The sequence below is a fragment of the Trifolium pratense genome, linkage group LG3, assembly GCF_020283565.1.
Source record: "Trifolium pratense cultivar HEN17-A07 linkage group LG3, ARS_RC_1.1, whole genome shotgun sequence".
Lineage (NCBI taxonomy): Eukaryota > Viridiplantae > Streptophyta > Magnoliopsida > Fabales > Fabaceae > Trifolium > Trifolium pratense.
The window spans coordinates 52424611-52447366 of NC_060061.1; the positions used below are offsets into that span (position 1 = coordinate 52424611).

At 33.5% G+C, this 22756-nt stretch overlaps 3 protein-coding genes and 1 non-coding gene across 9 annotated transcripts; 3 read left to right on the plus strand and 1 right to left on the minus strand.

The window, feature by feature from the left end:
* Positions 1 to 1591: 1591 nt before the first annotated feature.
* Positions 1592 to 10746, minus strand: LOC123913298 (ATP-dependent RNA helicase DEAH12, chloroplastic-like). 3 transcript variants are annotated; one of them, XM_045963991.1, is made up of 6 exons: positions 9810 to 10746; positions 5572 to 8701; positions 3636 to 4835; positions 3104 to 3437; positions 2920 to 2994; positions 1732 to 2598 (listed from the first exon to the last, which is right to left on the minus strand). In XM_045963991.1, the coding sequence occupies exons 1-4, from the start codon at positions 10668 to 10670 to the stop codon at positions 3415 to 3417; spliced, it is 5214 nt and encodes a 1737-aa protein (XP_045819947.1). In that variant the 5' UTR covers positions 10671 to 10746; the 3' UTR covers positions 1732 to 2598; positions 2920 to 2994; positions 3104 to 3414. The 3 variants fall into 3 exon arrangements, with proteins under 3 accessions (XP_045819948.1, XP_045819947.1, XP_045819946.1); XM_045963992.1 differs by having other exon boundaries at positions 1592 to 2994; XM_045963990.1 differs by having other exon boundaries at positions 1732 to 2994; positions 3104 to 4835.
* Positions 10747 to 12689: 1943 nt separating this feature from the next.
* On the plus strand, positions 12690 to 15580 carry LOC123913299 (50S ribosomal protein L27-like). 4 transcript variants are annotated; one of them, XM_045963994.1, is made up of 4 exons: positions 12690 to 12795; positions 14611 to 14721; positions 14812 to 14936; positions 15059 to 15580. In XM_045963994.1, exons 2-4 carry the CDS (start codon positions 14640 to 14642, stop codon positions 15314 to 15316), a joined length of 465 nt encoding a protein of 154 aa, XP_045819950.1. In that variant the 5' UTR covers positions 12690 to 12795; positions 14611 to 14639; the 3' UTR covers positions 15317 to 15580. The 4 variants fall into 4 exon arrangements, with proteins under 4 accessions (XP_045819950.1, XP_045819951.1, XP_045819953.1 ...); XM_045963995.1 differs by having other exon boundaries at positions 12710 to 12799; XM_045963997.1 differs by having other exon boundaries at positions 12728 to 13951.
* A 1012-nt stretch (positions 15581 to 16592) lies between these two features.
* Positions 16593 to 16666, plus strand: TRNAT-AGU. The gene has a single exon. It is a non-coding gene; the product is annotated as a tRNA-Thr (tRNA).
* A 4395-nt stretch (positions 16667 to 21061) lies between these two features.
* On the plus strand, positions 21062 to 22532 carry LOC123913300. The gene has a single exon (XM_045963998.1). The coding sequence runs from the start codon at positions 21546 to 21548 to the stop codon at positions 21960 to 21962; it is 417 nt and encodes a 138-aa protein (XP_045819954.1). The 5' UTR covers positions 21062 to 21545; the 3' UTR covers positions 21963 to 22532.
* The last annotated feature ends 224 nt before the right edge of the window (positions 22533 to 22756 follow it).

The window sequence follows — 22756 nt, forward strand, 5'->3', positions numbered from 1 at the left end:
TGTTACCGGTTAAAACGACATCTTTCCAAGAGGTTTAAAACAAACTCCGTAAGGAATCGATCTGTGTTACCATTTTCAATGGGTTCTCGATTTCTGAACTTCGGTCTGAACCATTGATTTGAAACGGGAATCTTAGAAGGATCCATTTTGGGAATTTTGGGAATTGGGAATTGGAAAGAGAGAGAACATAGTATTTTTATAAACTATTTTTGTATAAATTATTGTAAAAAGTCTTGTTCAAAAAAATTATTGTAAAAAATAAATAAAACTTTATTTATTTGCGTAAGTTGTTTTACATAAACTTGATTCAAAAAAAAGTTATAAGCTCAAGAATAATTCTGTAAAAAAAAAAAACTCAAGAATAAGCTAATTCAAACAGACCCTTAATAGTTTCTAAGCTTATCAAACTAGCTTATGGGAATAAATAAATTTTTATGTTAATTTGTATGGTACAATATGTTTTCAGTGCCTACTTTTACGGCGAGTTAATTTATAGCATACACTCCAAACCTTCCAAATCTCAGCAAACCAACAGAGGCATCACCACAAGGGCGTAGTGTCGAAACAACCACAACCAAGCACCTAAGAAACAGACACGACTCAAGAAAAATCAATCGCCACTGGGGTTGTATAGCTCATCGAGAGATAAAGAATCCTACAAATCTCAACAGATTTGGAAACAATCAGAGAATCGAATACCCAGAGGACCAACCACACGCACCAGCAACCGAAATCCGCCACAAACAATCACCCATAAATAGAACACAGACTGACGATTACAAGTCAGTCAATACCAGCACGGTAGAGGTTTAACCAAAAACCATGAATCCTGCGAATCTCAGCCGATTTGAAAAACAATCAGCAATTCAAATATTTGGAAAACCAACACACACGTGGCAGCAACCGAAGCACAAGGCCAAGATCTCAAACCATAGATCCAAAACATAAAACACATGATAACAACCGCCGGAGACACACAAAACCCAAAACACAGGAACATAAACCCAAAACGAATAAACCACCGAGTACTAGGAGCGGACAACTGAAACAGAGCGAACAGAATCAAGACAGTGGTGCGATGAGTTCTGGCCGGAAACAAAGAAGAACAAAACAATGGAGGACCAAAGGACCACCACCACGAAGAACAAAAAAATGGACCACGAAAACAAAAACAAGAACGGAAACACACAAAAACAGAGCGAACAAAAACAAACAGACATAGAACTAGAACAAATCAAAACAGAACGAAAACAACAAACCTCGACGGAACTGGAAAATGCAATCGATGACGAACAAAACAGCCATGGAAAATGATGACGGGAGAGCCCAAACGGAGCGGACCATTGATAACATTGAATGAAGGTAGAGGCAATACTAAAGTCTCGTTTCAGACAAATTGGCAAGTGTGCTGAAATGTATGATAAAAATACAAAAATAAACCATAAGTAGGTTCCGAAAGCATCTTTAATTTTAGGTTTGTTCGTTAACAATAACCAAAATTTAAGACTAATAATTTAGAAATGACTTTGATTCTAGCCAATAGCCAGAGTTAGTATGCATATATTTCAACAATATAAATGAATGGAAACAGTTTTGTCCAGGGCCAAAAAGAAAGCAGTATTTATTAATTGGTCAAATGGAAGGGCTTTTAAATTTAAAATTACAACTTCTCATAAGTTACCATCTTCTCAAGCCTAACAGTCAATTGTGAGAACTTTTCCTACGGCCTATTTTTTTTCCCAAATTCAACACTCAATTGTGAGAAACAACAAAATTTACACAGTCTAATCATGTGTTACTAGGCCCCAGAATCAAATATGCACTTGCTTTGTTTATGAATATAACCAAAAGGAAAGAATCCCACAAAGAGGCCAAGAGATATTCTTTTCTTTTCTTTTCTTTTCTATAAGGGGGAGGCCGCTAGGCCAAATTACAAATTACGGCCAAGAGATATTCCAATCATAAACATAAAATCAAAAGCAGCTATCCACGTAACAAAAGGAATTAGGAAAACTTTTTTTTTTATATCCATGTACATGACAAGAAACAAGAAGAAAAAGGCTTGGCCAAAAGAGGCTAAAAACACTAAACTTTTATTCTAACCAAACACAGAGTATCCTCTGCCTCAGAGTATCCTCTGTTTCTTGGTTTCTCATCATTAGTACAAAGAGAAAGTGGAAGAATCTCCAACTTGAGAAGTGCTTGTTGATCTTGAATACTTCTTTGATGAAGGTGAAGATGATGTTGATGATGATGATGATTCAATTGATCTTCTTCTTAGCATTTGTCTCATACCTTCTGCTACTCTAACAGCAGGGTTAAATTTGAATATTCTACAAAATGACATGTGAGCTTTCACAGCTTCATCCATGTCCCATGCTTTTTTTCCTCCACTCATTACTTCATCTCTCACTGCTTCTGAACACAACCCACATATAACCATTTTCCATTAAATTTTGATTTCACATCGGTTATATAGTCTTGAGTACAATCTTCTTTCAAACCGCAACATTCACACTTTGCTGATTCAATTTCCATGATTTCTTTATATCTCCCTTTTTTAAAGAATGATTTTTAAGAAGGAGGAGAATCTTTCTCCTTAAAAAACAAAAAGGGGTTATGAGTTATGACTTTCAAAGGCAAAGTATAGTAAAAAAAATGGTGGGTTTTTGCTTTGGTTGGATATGGATAATAGATAATAGATACCACAACAAATGATTGAGATGGTTTTATTTGTTCACTTTTATGTTATTGTGTTTTCTCATGACTTAGGATTTTGATGGCTTTGTTGGTTGAAGAACTAGGGGGCGAATTAGGAAACCTAATACACACTACTTATAGTTAATACCAAAATACCCAAAGTAAACATATTCCAATTAATTTGATAAGGATTGGAAATAAAAAGCACGATGTGCATACCTCCTCATGGTTAGCACTTGCCTATACTTTTCTTTCACTTCTTCAATTTTCTCAAGAAATACCTGCAACAGCTCACTGCAAAAAGAAGCTTGTTATATATATTTTTTCATCTTCAATACACTAATTCAAAGCAGAAGGAGCTAAATCATTTTCATAAAATAATAATGCTACAAAGAAAACTAACCGGTCGTTTTTCCTGTCTGTTGAAAACACTAATGAACAGCAGAACCAAATGAATATCAGCGGAAAAAAACTGGGTGGACGGAAACCAAATATATATGAAGATAAAAGAATGCTTCAGTTCGAGTGACACAGTACACCAGTAGGAGAGAATAAGCATTTATGAGTACTGTATGAAGCAGATATGAAGCGGAAAATATTTTCAGCTGCAGCAGCACACCCTTATTTGGTCAGGTGCAGTTTCACTTTGCAAGTAAACGAGAACTCTCATATTTGGACAATTACACTCTTCAGTTTTGGCAGACCGATAGTGCGTTAAACCTCTTCCACAGTATATTCTTTTGAAAATAAAATAAAAGATTAGATTAGATAGTGTAGTGTAGTGTAGTGTAGTGTACAAAAAAACGGGTAAAGACTAATGCAGAACTGCAACCTTTATATAGATTATAGTTCATGTAAACTGTATATTTCTATGTACATAATAGTTATATATACCAATATACTAAACTTACAATTCAATGCAAAGGGAAAGTTACCGTGTATGTCCATGTGCTCGTAACATTCAGCACTGCTTGTAAAGAACTCCAAGCAAACCCAACATATGTGTTTTCCACACTTGCACTCAATGTGATTGCACCCGTCTACCTTCTCAATTACATGGCCACATGCCGAGCACCACTTGACGTGTTCTTTCCCTTTGCACCAATCTCTCAGAGATGATGAATCTGGGTCATGCTTTAAGTCTCGATATCTCTCACAGGAAACATACGGATGATACTCTAAGTGGCACCTGGTACAAGTCTCTGAATAACATGCCCCACAAACAAATGGCACACTAGCAGTGTTGGGATCTGCAACTCGATAGATTGAGGGGCAGTCAGGAGACGGGCAAAACCTATAAGTTCCCGAACTTGATGCTACAAAAGCTCCCAATGATGCCCTGAAAAGTTCCTCCAACTTATCATTTGATAGGAGAGTTCTGAAATCTGCTAGCAAAATAATATCTCCACAGCCCTGATGAGCACAACATATTGGGAAACTGCCTTGGTTTTTTATAGCAGATTCACACTGCTCCACCATACACAACCGGCAGAACAAATGACCACAGCCTTCAAGTTGATATCCATCCTCAACCTCACACAAGCAAATTGGACAACTAGGCCCAGTGTTAAGTCTCTCAATTAAATGAGGACTTAAATGTGCAATATCGAAAGTTATTTCCTCCACTAGTGATTTGAACTCCTTGTTACCATGAAGAAGGATTGTCTGGTCACGTGTGTTGAGCTTAAGATCTGCCCCAGGTACCTTCTCTTTTAGTCCGTGAAGATCTGGCCCGAAATTCCTAACCACTCGCTTCATGAAATCAGAAGGTAGGTCCCTCCCTCTCAGATGGATTACTGACTGCTTTTCTTCATGGAGGGACAAGAGAGATTGAATTATCTTCTGCTCAGCCAAAGCAATTTTGTCAGGAGAACCAAATATCCGTATATTCAGGTTGCGCCTGTCAAATTGAATGTAAGTTGCTGTCGCCTGCTGTATTGAGCTTATACGACTATAACCATCTTTGGACAACATGAGCTGTAGAACCGAAGGGGTGAGGTTGTCGTGGACAATGGTTTTCCCTCTCCACAGTTCTTCCAGAGGTCTCCTACCTTCTGCCACCGTCTTTGTGGCATTGGCTGTTATCTTCACTCGGTGGGAACCATTAGGTGTCCTGTCTAGGTTCCACTCAAGACCTTAAAAGAAGACCAACGACTGTCAGCGGTAAAGTAGTAATAAGATTTTAAATAAAAAAAAATGCCATTAAACTTATCTCACAGTATAAATAGGCTTCCAACAAACCACGAATGGCCAGTTGGTAAAATTCAATTATCAAAATTTAACATAAATAAACTATATAGTGCCTATGAAACATTAACATGACTGACAGTCCATGTTAAAACATTCAACAATAGTCATTTTTACAATTGAGGAGAAAAAAGTTTATCAGGTATTAAATGGGTGATATTAGATGGTTAATTATCCGGTAGTAAAGATGTTGAATCAAGAAAGATTCATTTCAATCAAAATAGAAACTCTTTTATATGTGACCTTTGAAATGTTGCAAAGCTTTTTGAAATGAAAAAAAAAAATCTTTGAGAAGCTAAAATAAGTAGTAGCTTTTGGGAAGAAAAAACATATTTACTAGATGAGGTGACAGAGAAACTAACAACCAAAACACCGATGATTCATTTTAGACAATAATACTCTTAAAAGTAAAACACAAGTTTCGAAATACAAGGTGCTTTTTATAATGTAACTAACACATACTAATTACATTTACATTAAATTCTAAAATTAATATAACTGTGTCCTAGCTTAAATTATTAAGTTGCAGCCATGTATTTAAATAAAAGGCTCAACGTTTAGAAAAGGCATCAATAGATGAATTACAAGTATCTACAAAAGCAAAGGAGCATAATAATGAAATACCTTTTAATTTTTTGAAACTTGCCAGTACTTTTTCCAGTTGTTCTTTAATCACATGATACACTGGAGAAGAAAATATCAAGGTGCTGTGAAACAACTGCTGGGACTTTATCTTCTGCCATGAAAGACATCCAGGCAACACCTTTCCATCAATGTTCTCCAAAGCTTTTGCTGCCTCTAAATGTAATCTTCCATCAAAATGAATTAAAGCATTCATCAAATAATCCTTCGGCTTAGGTGGAAACACCTGAACACGGCAAGAACTAATGTGAGGGTTCCTTTTGGGCATTAAGGGTAAAATTTCTTTCAAGAGTGCCTCTTCAATGACACTGCATGGTGGATTTACAACAGCATCTCCCCTCAAAAAGAAAAAATCTAGAATCCTTCTACTTGTAGCAGATCTTAGTACATCCAAAATTTCAGTCTCGGGAAGCTCTTTGTCAAGCCCACTTATCATAATTCTGTCCATACATTTATCGTTGGGTGCACAACGAATATATCTATCATCTATTATAAGGTTATGAAAATCTCTCAAGATGAAATTGACATCATTTTTATCACATATAATCATGCCAACTGCTTTGGTAGGCCTACGAGGCCAAGAAATTCTTGCTTCAACTGCAGGAAATGAAAATGTTTTATCCCCTCCCATAGCTGATTGTGAAGGAACTATTTTCAAGGGCGAGCTACAAAATTCTTCTCCATCCAGCGCAGCAGCTTTTTTGGCAGCATTGGGGGTCAGAAACGTTATCCTTCCCCATTTTTCTTTATCCTCAACATCCTTCACCATGCCTGTGAACTTGTGCAGGTCACATATACAACCAGAAGTATTTTTCTCAAAAAACATCAGGAGCTCCATTTCATCAATTGTATTTACATTTGGGTGAAACACATCAACACTCAAGGAATGCTTCTCAAGTTCCAAATGCTTTATCTCCGCACCAGAGCCAAACAAAGCCACAGGTGAAGAGGAACCAGACCCATGATACAAACATTTTTCCATACATTCATTGTATAACCTCTTTTTCTGATATTTTAAAACATCATTCACCAACTTACTAGCTGTATCCACATCATGTGAACTGGCATACAACTGAACGTGGTTCTCGTCAAAATTCACTTCAACAAAGATTCGTTCATCCATACAAGCTTTCCTAATACGAGAAACATGACCGAGCAAATTTCCTTTTCCACAAAATCTCTTGAGCACATGTTTGCCAAACCCAGACAACGTCCTCATTTGCAACTTCCGCTCGTCCATCTTGGATACATCAAACAAGGGAGGAGTTTTCAGGCTGTATAATGATTGAAAGTCAACAGCACTCACACAGAACAAATATTCATTAGTCTCTGAACGGAGCTCATAAAAAACCACCCAACTAGGCCTCTGGGCAAATATGAGCAAGGAACATGATGGATGTAGTTGAACAAGTTTCCCAGTTTGAGCTACTTCATAACCAAGTTGATTGCGTCCAGAGTACATGGCTACATTTTCAGTTAGTGAGGACAGTATAGCCATTTTCATATTCTTATCATGAATAGAAGGGATGTGAGGGTCCCAGCGCCAGTAGCTTGGAACAACAAAGCCAAGTTCACTCTCTAGGCAAGATTCTAACTCCAAAAATGTGTTTTGGCATCTCCTCATAGATTTGGCATTGATGCTGTTTTCCCAACACCATTTATTCTTCATATCTTGAGGCAGAGCTTCCCATTCCTTGTACACAGACAGAAGAGTAAAAAGGTCACCATCGCAATGGCAAAATTGCACTTTGAGACAATCAGATCTTTGTTTATCACCTTCATTACCAACTCTGCAAAATACGCTTCTAGCATTGGCCATCATGACAGCAAGGGCAATGCCTTCCCTACCCAAAGCATGTTGGAAACAGCCAAGAATGAGTTTACCAAGCCTAGGTTCAATCTCCATTCTTGCCAAGCACCTTCCTTCAGAAGTTAATTCATGAACATTATTGTTCAGTTTAATGGCTCCTAATTGAATTAGATTCCTAATTGCCCTCTCAATAGAGCTATGGCTTGGAGCATCCACAAAATCGAAATCCTGCACATTCTTCACCCCTAAAGCAAGGATCTTCAAAACTGCTACGCCGAGATGGACTCTTCGGATTTCAGGATCTTGATTTAGTTCCATAGATTGATAATCAGCTTCTGAGTACAGCCTATAGCACCTACCAGGCTCGGTCCTCCCAGCACGACCAGTGCGTTGATTAGCAGAGCTCTGGCTGATCCAGCAAACCTTAAGTACATTCATCCCACTGCAAGGATCGAAGCGACTATCTTTAACCAATCCAGAATCTATCACATACTTAACACCAGGAATTGTAAGTGATGTCTCTGCGACATTCGTTGAAAATATCACTTTTCTTTTCCCAGGATAGTCCCGGAAAACATGAAATTGCTCTTCAGACGAAAGTTTTCCATGCAAGGGCAAAGCAACTGCAGAGCGGGCTTCAAACTTTTCACAGGCCCATTCTACATCTAACTGTGAGGTAAGAAAGGCAAGAATAGTTCCTTCTTTCTCTGCTACGTGAATTTCAGTTGCCATTTTGACAACATCGGAAACATACGAGTCCACAACAGCAGAACCAGAACGTTCTCCATAGTCAAAAGGAACATACCTCAGCTCCACAGGGAAGTTTCTCCCAAGGACACGAAAAATTCCACAACCATAGAAGTAATCAGATAGTTGCTTTGCATCAGCCGTAGCAGACATGATGATAAGCCGCATTTCAACCCTCTTACAAAGTAAATTCTTTATCAACGCCAGCAGTAAATCAGTATTTATACTCCTTTCATGCGCCTCATCCACTATAATACACGAGATCCCAGACAAATTTTTATCACTCATGTAGTGTTGCAATAAACAGTGATCTGTCATGAAGGTTATCCTGGAATCAAATTTGTTCCAAGATGAAAATGTAGAATAACACTTGATTGAATTATCTTCATAACATCCACCACATTCTTCCTGGACCCTTTCAGCCAATGATTTCGCAGCAATCTTGCGAGGCTGAGTGCACACAATTGACTCATCGGCCCCAACGCCTGAATCAGCGAGAAACTGCACTATCTGAGTACTCTTCCCAGAACCTGTCTCTCCAATCAACACTGTTATCTGTACATACATACATACACTAATAATCAGATGTAAACAAAAAGACAAGATATGTAAATACCAACATAGTTAATAGTATCCACCAACAATAAAGCAAAATTAAAGTTGCAAACTTGTATCGTTTCAAAAAAAAGTTGCAGACTTGTATCGTTTAAGAAAAAAACTGCAAACTTGTAAAAACCGGTATCCCTTCCAATGAACACTACACTTAAATGTCTTTAAATAAGTTCAATTACTCCAACTATTTGAGGATTTTTAAATAGATTCCTGAAATACACAACTTTAATAAGTCCCTGAACTTTCTAATAATTTGTAGTTAGGTCTATGATTTTTTGATAATTTATACTTAGGTCCCTAAACTAAAAAGTTTTTCGGTGCTTGGCTTCAAGAGATGGAGAAGATCTTAACTTAAAAAATAGTAGAGAGGAGTTTTCCAAATCATGTAGGAGACATTTGATAATTTTATCAATTTTTTAGTTTTATTATTGTACTCAAATTCTACAATCTATCAAAAAATATACTATTTTAAGCTAAAAAATAAAAATAAATCATCCAACACTTTTGGCTTTATTTCTAAAGATCTTACTCTTACATTTAGCTTTAATTTTAAAGTAGCTTCTTATGCCAAAATAAGTCATATCAAACCTAACCTTCAATTATGAACTTTTTGAGTTCATGGATGATTGACCTACTAAATGATGATTTCTAGAATAAAATCAAACATTTAAAATATGGTTACTACTAACAAATATCACTACTATTTAAGGATTCAAAACAGAGAAATTATTTACTCTCTCTGTCCCTAGTTATAACTTATAACTTATAAATCCCTCTTACTTTTTTCACATATATTAAAAAGTTTAATATGTTCATGTTGCATGAGAATTTTCCTAAAATGCCCCCTTGTATATATTAATGTGTATAACATTACTCTTGGTAGCATTTCCCTTAAAGTAAAATACTATAGTATAACCAATCGTTAGTTGGTTCAGTAGGATCGGGAGGGGGCTGGAACCACTTGATGTCAGAACTGTCCCCCGAATCAGATTAAACCAGTGGCGAAAGCAAATAAAAAAATACTATAGTATAGAAAAAAATAGTAATTTACCTGTTGATGATGTATTTGCTGAAGAATTTCCCTCCTATAAGCATAAATAGGCAAACCTTCTTCAAGTCTACAACGTTCCCTCACAATTAAATTATAAATCTTCTCCCAATCAAAATTTTCACCAAACCTAAACACATTAACAATTTCATAATCATAATAATAATCATCATTATTCTTCTCTTCTAAATACTTCAAAATACACTCCATAGCAGATTCAAATTCCTTTAATCTTCTTTCAATCAAACTCTTTTCACCATCAAGTACTTTTTTTGTTTCAATATTCTGTTCTTGAACCCTAATTTGAAAAGATTTACTTAATAAGCTATTAACATGATTAATCTCTTTCAATAATCGATCCCATTCAGAAATCCATCTATTCACTTCATTTCCATTCATTAATTCCTTCACGTGGCTCGCGAACACGTTTCGAAGACGAACATCGAGTTCAACATTGTCGTTGTTGGAGTTCGTTATGAACTCCGGCGTGAAATCGTGAATTCGGTTTGAATTCACTGAGAGGCGTGATTGCCAGAACCAAATAACGGCGTTGATCGCGTCAGTTTTCTGATTGAAATTGAGAGAAGCGGCGATTCTGTCGTTGATGTTGAATGTGAAATTGTCGGGATTTGGATTGCATTTTTTTATCAGAGATTCGAGGTCGTCGCGGCGGAGGTCACGGCGGTGAGTACGGTGGTTGAAGCGGAGGTTGATGGTGAAAGTGGGGAGGCGGGGATGATTAGGGAGATGGCGGTTGTTGGAGTGGAATCCGGGGTTCCGGTGATGAAAGATGGGAGACGGTGGTTGGCGGTGGTAATATGAGTCGCGCCGGGTGGCGCTGTTTGTGGAAAAAGTTTTCTTCATTTAGCGACGGTTTAATTAAACCCTAATTGGTCGCATAAGTCAAAACTCGGTAAAAGTAAAATCAAGTTGATTTCTCACCAATAAGTTAGAACCTTGGTCCCCAAGTTCATCTTATCTTATTTTTAAAATAAGTTAGAACCTTGGTCCGCAAGTTTCAATTCAAAAGTAAAATATTACTAATATTGTTAAGTTAGATATTTTGACAGGTCCGAAATTTATTTCGTGGAATTTTACAGTTCTTTTGGTGCATACGATAGGATATAGACATGATAGGATAAGGACCTGGATAAGGATAAGGATATGATAGGATATAGACATGATATGATAAGGACCTGATATGATAAGATAATGACAGGATAACACTTATCATATCATGTGTTTAGTATACACATGATAAAAAAAAGATAGCATTATTTTATCCTATCATACGTTTGGTGTATTGGTGTATGTATATTTAATATTGACATGATAATATATATTATATTATATCGATAATTTTATACTATTTTGTATCTCTATATCTCTATCTAGTGCACGTAAGTTCTAATTTAGTAGTAAAATATTAATATTGTTGAGTTGGGTATTTTGACCGGATTAAAACTCGAAACTACATAATTGTGTGTGAATTTTCATTTCGTTCAAAATAAAACAATTAGACTTTGATGTAATTGCTCGTTAAAATGTATGCAATTTTCATATTGTGTGAATTTTTATGAACTTAATTTAATTCAAGGTAAAAACGTTATCCTTAATTGAAAAAAAATTGAATTGTTTATGATAATAGGAATATAACTCTCTAAAATTAGAGATACTCTTATGCCACATGTTTAGACACAATTTTACATTTTATTAGCTAAATCAATTTATTATTTATTATTACTTGTGTTGTTATGTGTATGACTATTTAAATCAACCGAAACACATAAGTTAGTTCATAACATCGTAGGGTTGTATTTTAGAACGGATTGTTCGAAGAATTCAAGTTTAATTTTTAGTACGAATAATTTTTTGTCAGACTTTAGTTACCTTGCGATCGAATTCTAAATTACTATCATCATTCTCTTTAAAACCAAGGGGTTAATATTGAAAATTTGTAGGGATGTATCAACTTAATTCTCCACATTACTCAAATCCTTCGAAGATAAGATACGACGATTGAATTTTGGATTATGCGAAAGTATTGGATGATTACTTTTGACTTATTCTTCATGTGCAAGATCGTGATCTAACAGTGGGGTTAAAATTTTGTTTGTTGTTCGGATATTGACACTTTTTAGAACCGGAGCATAGTGGGTTTTCAAAGTTCTACCATCAATCTAATTTTTTAGAACTCATTAAGAGTTGAATGAATTAAGATTGGGATATTTCTCTTAATCACATATTCACATTCTCCGAAAATATAATGTAATGTTATGCGAACTTTTTTAGTTATGCTTCATGAGATTTCAAAGGAATTATCTCGAGACTTGCTAGTGGATACTTTAGGAGTTTATTTCTTGAGAAAATAATTTCACTTTTAGTCTTTTAGTTTTTTTTTTCCACCACCACTATCCGACCCACTAGACCGTCTAATCTAGTTTGGGGATCGGTTATGGCATCAAGTGTTTTCAATGCCTTTATTTTTTATTGGCTTAATAGTAGTAAATTTTGTGTTTTTTTGTCCTGTGCACTGATCATCAAATAGAGTACAATATAAAAATTTATCCTGTAACTCAGTCACTTGTCCGGTATTGTTCTGTTCAGTAACTATTCTTTTGCAGATCAAACGCACCCATTTTGTCTAAAATATGGTGATACATGCAATGTGTTTTAAATTAACTTTATGAATGATTTTTCTTACAATTTCATCGATGTTGATATTTTCTCATCATCAGATCATATGTCACGTAGTTTAAAACATATCACATCATCAATTTATAGTTAAAAATTATGATAAAGGAACCAAAACTATCGAATTTTAAAATATGAGACCAATTTTGTAAAATTGTGAAAATAGGGGATCAAATATGCGATTAAGACTTTTTTTTTTTTAAGACTACAAAACATTAATCCCCCTTCGTTAATCCCTTCATTTCCTCCTCCTTGCCGGAAAACAGCCGCCGCCGCCGCTCATTTTCGCTCATTCGTAAGTTCTCTTCATCATCCTTCTTCTTCTCCATGTTGAACCCTATAGTACCAAAACTTAGATTCTAGTATTTTTCTTTCAATCTACAGTGATTTTCTTTCAATCTATGAAATTGATGTGTATTTCTATCTTCTGAATAATTATACTAGACTTTTATGTTTATTTTTATTTGATAGATTTTTTTGTTCTATATCAAATTCGGATTCCCACTATTGGCATAAACCCTAATTCTTCAAATTTGGATAAGCTTGAAAAGTTGAAATTGATCGATAGAATCTCAAATTGGAAGTGTATATGTGTATTTGGTGCCTTTAGTTTCATTGTACACTGTTCAATTTGCCTATCCATAAATAATCAAATTGAACCTTCCCTAATTATTCATACAAAAATCATTTTTATTTCATTCCCAAATCCAATTTGAACCCTTTTTACTGAAATTTAAGCATAAAATTTAATTTTAAGTCCTTAACCATTTAACTGTGCCTCTTAATTCAATTTCCCCCAGTTTTTATGATGAATAGTTGTTTTCTTCTCGATCAAATCCCAGTTTTATAATTTAACTATAGTTAATTAATAATTCCTAGATAAATTTCGTAAAAAATGTAGTTCTTAGATAAATTAAGATTGTTTAGCTACTATTTTATACGTAATTGTATAAAGTATGTGTTTGAAATTGATTTGGTGGGTACCTATCCCTTCCTACGTTGTTATAAGATTGTTAAGGAACCACTTTAGGAGGTTGGTCACTCTAGGAAATGGAAGGCTCACAAACCTGATGAGAGGAGCCAAGTGTGATCGGATTTTGGGTAGGTGTTGGTTTTTTTAGGGTGGATACGAAGCTCACTTGATAGCCCTTCTCTTTCTATGAGTTGGGCCAGTTCAAGATGTGGGATCATGTGACCACAGGAAAGCCACGAGAACACTGATATTTTGCCATGGCACACAAGACTAAATAAGGCTACAAGATATTGAGTCAAAGAAATAATTTTTTGGTTTGGATTAATAGTGAGAGAAAGAAAATGTGTTCCGAATGAAAAGAACTTATAATGATGTGTCTGTTAAAAGGGAGGAGGAAAGAGAAAAGGGAAGGAAGGAAGGATAGTCCTCCAACTTGAATGGGGTTTTGATTTTTCTACAAAACACTCTCTCAAATAAGGTAGGAGATTTCTATATCTTTAAGCCCTCTAATTCCCTCCTCTCCAAACTCTTTAACAAATTCTTCGTTCTTCCCAGTTCTTTAACACCTTATTTTTTGTTGTTATTTTAACTTTACACTCCAGTCTTCAGTTTGTTTAGTTATTCTCGAGTCATATATGGTGGACTCTGGACCAAAGGCATTGACTTGTCTTTTGTCCACAGATCAAAACATTGATTAATGATTCAAATATATGTTAATAATTTTTCTCACATTCTTGTTCAAAAAAAATAATTTTTCTCACATTCATTCATTTTACTTTGTTCATAGACAATGAGTCAATGTTATTAGATGTAAATCCAAACTTTTTTAGTATTATCTGTTTCTTTGGATGATATGATGGCTCAATCATTTGCTTGGATTAACCATTTTTATAGTAACTTTCTGAGTCTTGGGGACTACAGCTGTAGAGTTCATGAAGTGTTTTTATTTTTATGAGAAACCTGGTTTTTGTTATAATTTTTGTGCTTATTAAATATATAAATACCCTGTAACGATCACAAGTCAATGACTAGTAGTATGACCACAATTGCCTCATTATGTTTCTTTGTAAGACATCATTTGTTGGCCACTTGGCTTTCTCAGTATTTGATTTTTTTTTTCCTAACGGTGTGTTTCAGGGAGTGTCATTATCACATATTAAAAAAGCATGAATTTTGCGTCGTCCTTGTGCAGAAGATTGAATATCAAGGAACTTGTGACAAATGTTCCTGTGTACAGAAGCACTAGTGGTATACCTTCATGATCCTATATTAGCTATTTGTATGATAACTTTCAAAAGCAAGTTACATTAATGACAACTTTTTGACTCATTATTTTAGAGGTTTCTGGAGAGGGGTTGAGTTTGGTGTTCCGTCGTTGGGCTACCAAAAGGACAGCTGGGTCCACAAAAAATGGACGTGATTCAAAACCTAAGAACCTTGGAGTGAAAAAATTTGGTGGAGAGGTATGAGTTTTATGCTTCCAGTTTTTGACATGCAATTAGTGGAAGAGTACTGAATTCCACCAATTGATATGATTCATTCCATTCACTCATGAAGAGACTCTTTTCTTCTTTTTATTATGCAGAGGGTGATGCCCGGAAACATCATTGTTAGGCAGCGTGGTACTCGTTTTCATCCAGGAAACTATGTTGGATGTGGGAAAGATCATACTCTTTATGCTTTGAAAGAGGGATCGTTGAAGTTTGAACGCAATAAGCTGACTGGTCGCAAGTGGGTGCATGTTGTGCCTAAGGATGGTCATGTTCTCCACCCTGTGTTTGCATATGCTTCGGCAATCGAACCACAAGCTACTCTCTTAGAGTCTGACCAATTTCATGCATGATCGGTTTTTTTTGGCTTATGTGAACTGAACTCCTATATTTTCTATCTCTGAAGTATGTTTTTTGGCACATGGTTTCCTACTCAAATAATTTCAAAGATTGATTCTAGAATGAAATTAATAGTAGGTGCTTCAGTTTTTTGCCCTTTTTTATTTGTCAAAATTGTCTTAACCAACTTTGTTAGTTAACATTTATCTTGGTTGAATAATTGTATAAAGATTTCTTTGGCTTAAATAATTCATTTGATGGTCTGGAATTCACTATTATTTTTGGTTTGGAATAAATCAAGCACAATAAATAATAGAGTTAAATGGAAAATTGGAGATGTACCGTCATTCAATGAATACTCGTTATATCATCACGTAAGTCCAGTATGTAGTTGCATATTAAAAATATCGGCAAAATACCTTGTTCTTATTGAACGTCAATGTAAAACTGACTTACAATAGAAGTGCGCGTCTCATTTTCTGTAAATAAAACTACAGAAAGCTAATGAAAAGCTATTAGTAGTGTTTTTTTTTTCTTCGTTTTGTCGTCGAATCAAATATTAACCATGAGATCATGATTGTAGCTTGATTCAATGGCTTGGATTTGGTTGTACTGGTTAATTGGATGAAATCAAAGATTCAAATTTAGGGACTCTTATCATCGGAACCAGCTTCTTCCCCCCAACTAGTCTGTGTCACCTTGTGAACAATTGGTCTCTCTTCCTTTCTCCCCTCCTCCAATGTCATAAATCAAATTATACAACCCCTTGACATTCATACTCTCACCTACTCTATCATCCTCTATGGTATCATCACCAAAAGAATCAACATTCCCAGCCTTTTCAACCTACTCCATAAATCTATCCTTTTAACCTTGCCTCCATCTCTTGATGTCTCTTACTCCTTCTCCCTTGTGGAATACCTTGTTACCCCTTTTTTGTATTAACCTTTTGGTTTTCAGGAGAATGAGGCCCTACTAATTTAAATTTCGACCGCGAGATAAATAAAGTTTTACAAAAAATTATTTCTACCAGGAACTTGTTACCCTTTTAATGTAACAAGGTACTCGTTTACCCTTATTTTTTACACATAAGATCTTAGACATATTTATGAGTTGACTGTGTGTCTCATACGTTTAGTTCTTCATTTCCAGTGATACATTTTTCGTCAAATTCTTCTATAGAAATTCAAAAATATTTGAAGTATTTATTAGCTTGATTTTACCGTGGAAGAAATCTATATTATTTTTCATAATAGTATTATAATAGTTTCTTCAATCATCAACAAGTTGGCTTTCATAGCTCAGTTGGTTAGAGCACCCGTTTAGTAAGCGGGAGGTCTTGAGTTCAACTCTCAATGAAAGCAAATTTTATGTTTTTTTTCATACTTGCTTATTAAGTTGAGAATTCCTTTGAAAGAAAAATTGTTTATTCCTTTTCTAAACATCCAAAATTTCCTTATATTATTATCTATATTGTTAAAAAATGTTATGGAAGTTTATTTAGAGACAATCAAATGAGGTGGTTCACTCGTTGGTTAGAGCAAATCCTACGAACACTTACTACTATCATGTACCATTAATTTTTCACTGCCACCGCACAACTCCATCTCACAAATCACAATCCTAATTTTCCTTTGCTTTTTTCTGTTCATCCATTAGAGATGATTTGTTTAGGGTGAATAAGCCACATTATAAAAAATGACAAAAGTAATGAAACTAGGGCTTGTTCATCAATTGCTATGGAGCTTGACCTCCATTTTTCTTCTCGACGACACCAATGCTGATGTCCACATCACCCATCACCGAATTATCTACAAAATTCTCAATGATTGCAATTATCAAAATTGAAGATTAAATGAAGAGAAGATACAAATATTTGAATATTTTAAAATAGAGGACCAAAATTACGTATAGGAAAACTAAAATTACTAAACCTAAAATTTATTAGTTATTTGGGATCATTATGTTTAAGAATGTTTTGCTAATTAACTAACTAATATCGACTCTCATAAATGAAGAAAAGAACTTGTTTGTCTTTTAGTTTTAGGACCTTAGCATTTATTTACAACTTGGCGGGCGATGCTTACATAATGTGAACATTGAATTATTATATTATTTTTTTGTTGACAAATGTGAACATTGAAATTGAATATACTATTGCACGTGTATGACTTTTTAAATTTCTTTCGATATTTCTAGTTCTATTTTTTCATTTTTTTTTGTCGTATTATTATTCTTCAAATATGTCTAACAACAAGTAACAATACACCACCCGTGGCTGCCAAGTTACGTACATTATCATAATTCATACTAACATTGAATTTGAACGAAGTCACATTTTTTGTGGCTTGATTTAAGGCTAGGTGTCACAACATAGAGAGACATCATATATATCATATTAAGTTAGTTTTCTTACACCTTAATCTTCATTATGTTGTAATCTTCTTTCGTCCCACTTTCCAATTTATGCGTCAATTTGTCACTTTCTAACTTCGTGACTTTTGTAGAGAATCGTCCATTGACTCACATTTTTATCTCGTATATACATACACAAGCATGGGAAAATTTTGCACTAGACGTGATGCTTTTTTTGTACAATGAAACCAACATGAAATAAGCCGATCGTGTTTCATTCAACTTCATGATGATTAATCTCATAAAAAAACTTCGTAATTATTAAAGCTACTCCATCCGTCCCAAAACTTTGATCCTTTTATAAGGTATATTTTGAAAAAAAACCACATTGACCAAAGAAACACATTTAACATAATTATTTTCATTTAATACTCTTATAAATTTAAATTTATTTCAAGTATACCCTTATTTAATTACTATTTATTCAACTAATTTACTTATTTTTAAATTATCTATCATAATAAATAAGGACATAAGTGAAATTGGACATTTAAAACATTTGAAAATTGGTCAAAGTTTCTTATAAAAAGAACCAATTTTTTTTCTCCAAAGTGTTTCTTATAAAAATGACTAGAGGGAGTAATAAATATTGGTAAGTTAAGTCATTTTTACCATTACTTTATTGATAAAGAAAAAATGCATTTAATAATGCTTTGTGGTGTTTACAATGAGTTGAGGATCGAACCTAGAATCTATAACATACTACCCAAACCCCTCACCACTAAACCAAACATAGTGACTTTTAATGCTATGATTTTTGTAAGGGTACAAATGGTAAAATATCATTAATTATGCATTGATTTCTTAAAAGGACCAAAGATTTGAGACAAAACTAAAAAACTAAAAAGACCAAAGATTTGGAACGAAGTGAGTAGTATATTTGAAACTCGACTTGAGTTTAGTATAAAAAGATTTTAATTTCAACTTGACTTGATTTGAACATGCAACCGTGTTAAGATTTTTAGAATTTTTTTTTACCCATTTTGGTCTCGCATGATTTGAAGGATTAGTCTTTACAGTTGCGTGATAATATAAAAAAATTAAATTAAATAACCTCAACTCAATTTTAGTTGTTAATAAAATAATCATTTTTACTCAAAATTACTTGAAATAATTTGTCATTGTTGGAAGTTTGATATACGCTAAAATAGGTTTTGAGTTTTGTCCTACATATCTAAATATGTTCAAATTCAACTAAGATATATTGAGTTTAAGTGCTTAATGACCGAACTCTTCGTAAGATGAATCATTCAGTAGAACTCGAGTTCAATTTTAAATGAAAATAATTATTGATCAAACTTTACTTATTTTGTAGCCAAATTCTGAATTATCAAGATCCCCCACATATGGGAACCGGAGGGTTAAGAGAAAAATATACGTGCAAGCCCTTGACAATGTTGAATTCAATTATATATCACAACGAAAATATTGAATTTTTTTTATGAAATAATAATTTTAAAATGCCATAATATATAAATATAAGGTGGAATTGCAATTTCAATCACTTTTTATAAACTCTCTTTGTTTCAAAATATAAGGAAAAATTAGTAATAAAAATTAATGTATTTAGTTGTAATTTTAGATGAAATATATATAAAAAATTGACTCTTTTTTTTCCCCATATTTTGGAACAGAATGAGTAATGTGTAGGTAAATATAAGGAAACTTTTAATGGTATTGCTTTTTGCACCCTACTTTTCACAACTACACCACAACAGACTTGCGGAATCCATTCCCACCAAAATCCACTCATCATATTCGGACATGAGATCAGAATGATAGCCTGTAATGGGTCATTGGTTTAAGATTGTTGGTAGTTGAGCTTCATTATGAAGAAGGATGTAATATATGCACACACTGAGAAGATTAAGTCAATAGGCGCCGAATTTGAGAAGTATGTAAGTTAAATAAGATATACCTAACCTAGCTCATAAGACAATCTATATCTATATAATAATTGGAGGGTTAGTTTAGTTGGTTAATCTCATATATCTCTATACAAGAGCATCAAATGTACTTATTTTACCATATTTTTGCAACATGAATTCCTATGAGTTTTACTCTCATTCAAACTCTCAAAACTTTTATCATTTAATTTTTCCGAATTTTCAAAATCTTAACATTTATTGTATGACCCGTCCAATTAGTTAAATATGATTTTGAAGAAACACCAAAAAGAATTACTATTAATTATATGATATTAACAAAATAAGTATTTACAAAGACATAGTATTTTGTTTCATATTTACACAAAAACACAGTATTAAGTAAAAAACACTAAATATAGTGCACAATTGAAATATGTTTTACACATGTGTAAGAATATTTTTAAATTTCCACATTAAATCACATAAGTAATGAGATTTATCAATGTGAAAAAATAGATTGGAAAAATATTAACATGTCTCCTAATTGCATATGTTAAGAAAACAAACGTGAAAATATAATATTAGAATGTGCGCATTTAACTATTTAAGTATTAAATATTTTATAATATTAAATAAAAAGTATTATTATTATATGATATAAGATTAATTTGTACATATTAGACATAATTATAATTAATTATTACCGTGTTGTTTTTTTTGGTTACTATGATATTTGTATGAAATTTTCATCATTGTTGACGATGATTAATTTCCGTCTACAAAAAGTGAGTTATCTCTCCCTCCTAATCGAATTTTCTCCATACGTATGATTCGGGATTCAAATCACTAACCACATATTTAAGGGACTAAGATACTTACCACTTAGACCAATTGATAACATTGCTACATTATTCTAATATAAAACATCCCTTTGTTGGTGAATCCTAATTGGTGACTTCTAAAAGTCACTAGATTACTACTATAATACAAGGTTATTAGAGGGGGAAAGAACAAAAACTAATCAATGGTTATTGTTGAAAAATTGTGAATTATGTGAAGGAGAGATGCACCTATATATAACTACATTATTACTGATATGAAATGCACGATAACACTAAGTTACGTAAATAAATTACTAACCAATTAATAGATTAATTTAACATTATAAAAATAATTTTTTGCATGCCGTCGAAGTATGACATCTACCGTTGATAGGCACGACAACAGGGCGCGGTGGGAGTATATTTTGTCTTCTCTTCTCCAAATTGGTTGGAGTTCAGGGTATCCAACACCGGCTTGATTTTTGATCGGGTAAAAAATAGAACATCAATCTATGTCTGGCTAGTACGTGTATCATGTAAAATGGCTCACTATAAAAAATAAAATAAACTTAAGTAATTTTTTATAAAATAAATTAAATGTAAACTTAAGTGATTTTTTTTTTCTTTAAAAAATTGAAAACTTTATAAGTTTATGTAAATTGTAAAAGATAATAACATTATACTACCCTCTTAATTACAACAAAAGGGACATCTAGATTTTAGATTCCAAGTCATGTATGGCTGCGCAAGTGACCAAAAAGTTCATTGAACCAAAACCACTAGAATCATAAAAACATAGGTGTCACTAAAATATCATTATATATTGTCATTAAAGATATTAAACTGTCTCATAAAGCATTCCCAATAGAAACTTCTGAATCTGAGTAGTTTCTAACCAATTTCCTTTGCCACCATCAACACCACTTTTTCTCTAACTATTTTCTTTCAATAAAACATATAATAATCTCATTCTAGGAAATTCACCTTGACTTTTACATCACCCTTTTTCTCTTATTCTCTTCATATATAAATACTTAGCCAAGTTGTAGTTTTTTAATCATAAATATCCTACACTCATCAAACAATCAAAAACACTAATTTTTTGAAATTCTTTTGTGTTTTTTTTTTGTTTTGTTTTGATGATGAAAAGTGAGATAAACATGCTTGGTGTTAACAACCATGTGATGAAGGGGAAAAGACAGAGCAAAAAGAACAAAAAAGAGGTAAAAGTTACTTATATTTCAAGTCCTATGAAAGTGAAGACAAGTGCTTCAAATTTTAGAGCACTTGTGCAAGAACTCACTGGTCAAGATTCTAATGTTGCTGATATGTTTGTGGAAGTTAATGCTGAAGGTTTTCATGTTGATGATGTTCAAAATAACCAAAAAAGTTCATCTCAACAATGGAGTAGTGATAATAATTCAAGTGAAGGTTTTATGCCTGAGAATTCTACTTGGATGAAATTTGGTGACGATTATAATTTTAGATCTTCAATGGAATCATTGAATGGACAACTTGAATATGATTTTTTGAGTTTTGATATGATTCAGATATAGTTTGAAATGTATACATACATGTATATGTACATACATATGAGATAAGGGATTAGGCTTCCTGCGGTCAGGAATTCTCCGCATTCACGTGGTCAGAATACCGGTTATTGTTTAGTCAAGATTGAATGGTCTATTAAATGAATTGTTTACATTTTTTAGACCGTTCGATTTTTACTAAACAGTCACTAGTATTATAACTGCGTGAATGCGGAATCAACTATTTGTGGAGAATTCGAATTCCAAAAATAGATAATCTTGACTATATTGTTAAGATTGATTTTCTCTATTGTCTTTGTAACAAATTTTACTACTTTAAAGTGTGCATTTTATGATAGAGGAAAATCACATGCACGTTAGAAAAAAAACTAAAAGCAAAGAGTGGAATTTGTTTGTAAGATTATAAGATCAAGATTAGATGTTGTCATATGTGTGCTCGTAATTCTCTTGATACACTTCATATGTAGATTAGATTTTGTGATACTTTTTGTTGTTGAAGGAGTTTTGTTCTACTTGTAGGCTCTTAAATTATGTAATTGGATAAATTAATTAGAAAAAGGATAAGTGATTCATTAATTAGTGTTTACTTATATTATGAAATCAACGATCAACGTATAAAGAAATAAAACTAACAAATTGTACTCAAGCGATTAATGAGTTCCCATTAAAATGAATTGTTCGGAGAACTCGAATTCAATTCCTAGTGAAAATAATTATTGACCACCTCTACCTATCAAGAATTCGTTGGTCCTCCCTATCAAGTTCAGTGTCAATCACCACTGGACCAACTAATAATTGAT

What these genes read in the sequence shown, in the direction of transcription:
- LOC123913299 (XM_045963994.1), top strand. Translation starts at nt 14,640, where the DNA reads ATGAATTTTGCGTCGTCCTTGTGCAGAAGATTGAATATCAAGGAACTT. An exon ending in TGTGTACAGAAGCACTAGTG is followed by an intron (nt 14,722 to 14,811) that starts GTATACCTTCAT and finishes TCATTATTTTAG; the next exon opens with AGGTTTCTGGAGAGGGGTTG. An exon ending in TGAAAAAATTTGGTGGAGAG is followed by an intron (nt 14,937 to 15,058) that starts GTATGAGTTTTA and finishes TTTATTATGCAG; the next exon opens with AGGGTGATGCCCGGAAACAT.
- LOC123913300 (XM_045963998.1), top strand. Translation starts at nt 21,546, where the DNA reads ATGATGAAAAGTGAGATAAACATGCTTGGTGTTAACAACCATGTGATG.
- LOC123913298 (XM_045963990.1), bottom strand. Translation starts at nt 10,670, where the DNA reads ATGAAGAAAACTTTTTCCACAAACAGCGCCACCCGGCGCGACTCATAT. An exon ending in AGCAAATACATCATCAACAG is followed by an intron (nt 8,702 to 9,809) that starts GTAAATTACTAT and finishes ATGTATGTACAG; the next exon opens with ATAACAGTGTTGATTGGAGA. An exon ending in AAGTTTCAAAAAATTAAAAG is followed by an intron (nt 4,836 to 5,571) that starts GTATTTCATTAT and finishes TCTTCTTTTAAG; the next exon opens with GTCTTGAGTGGAACCTAGAC.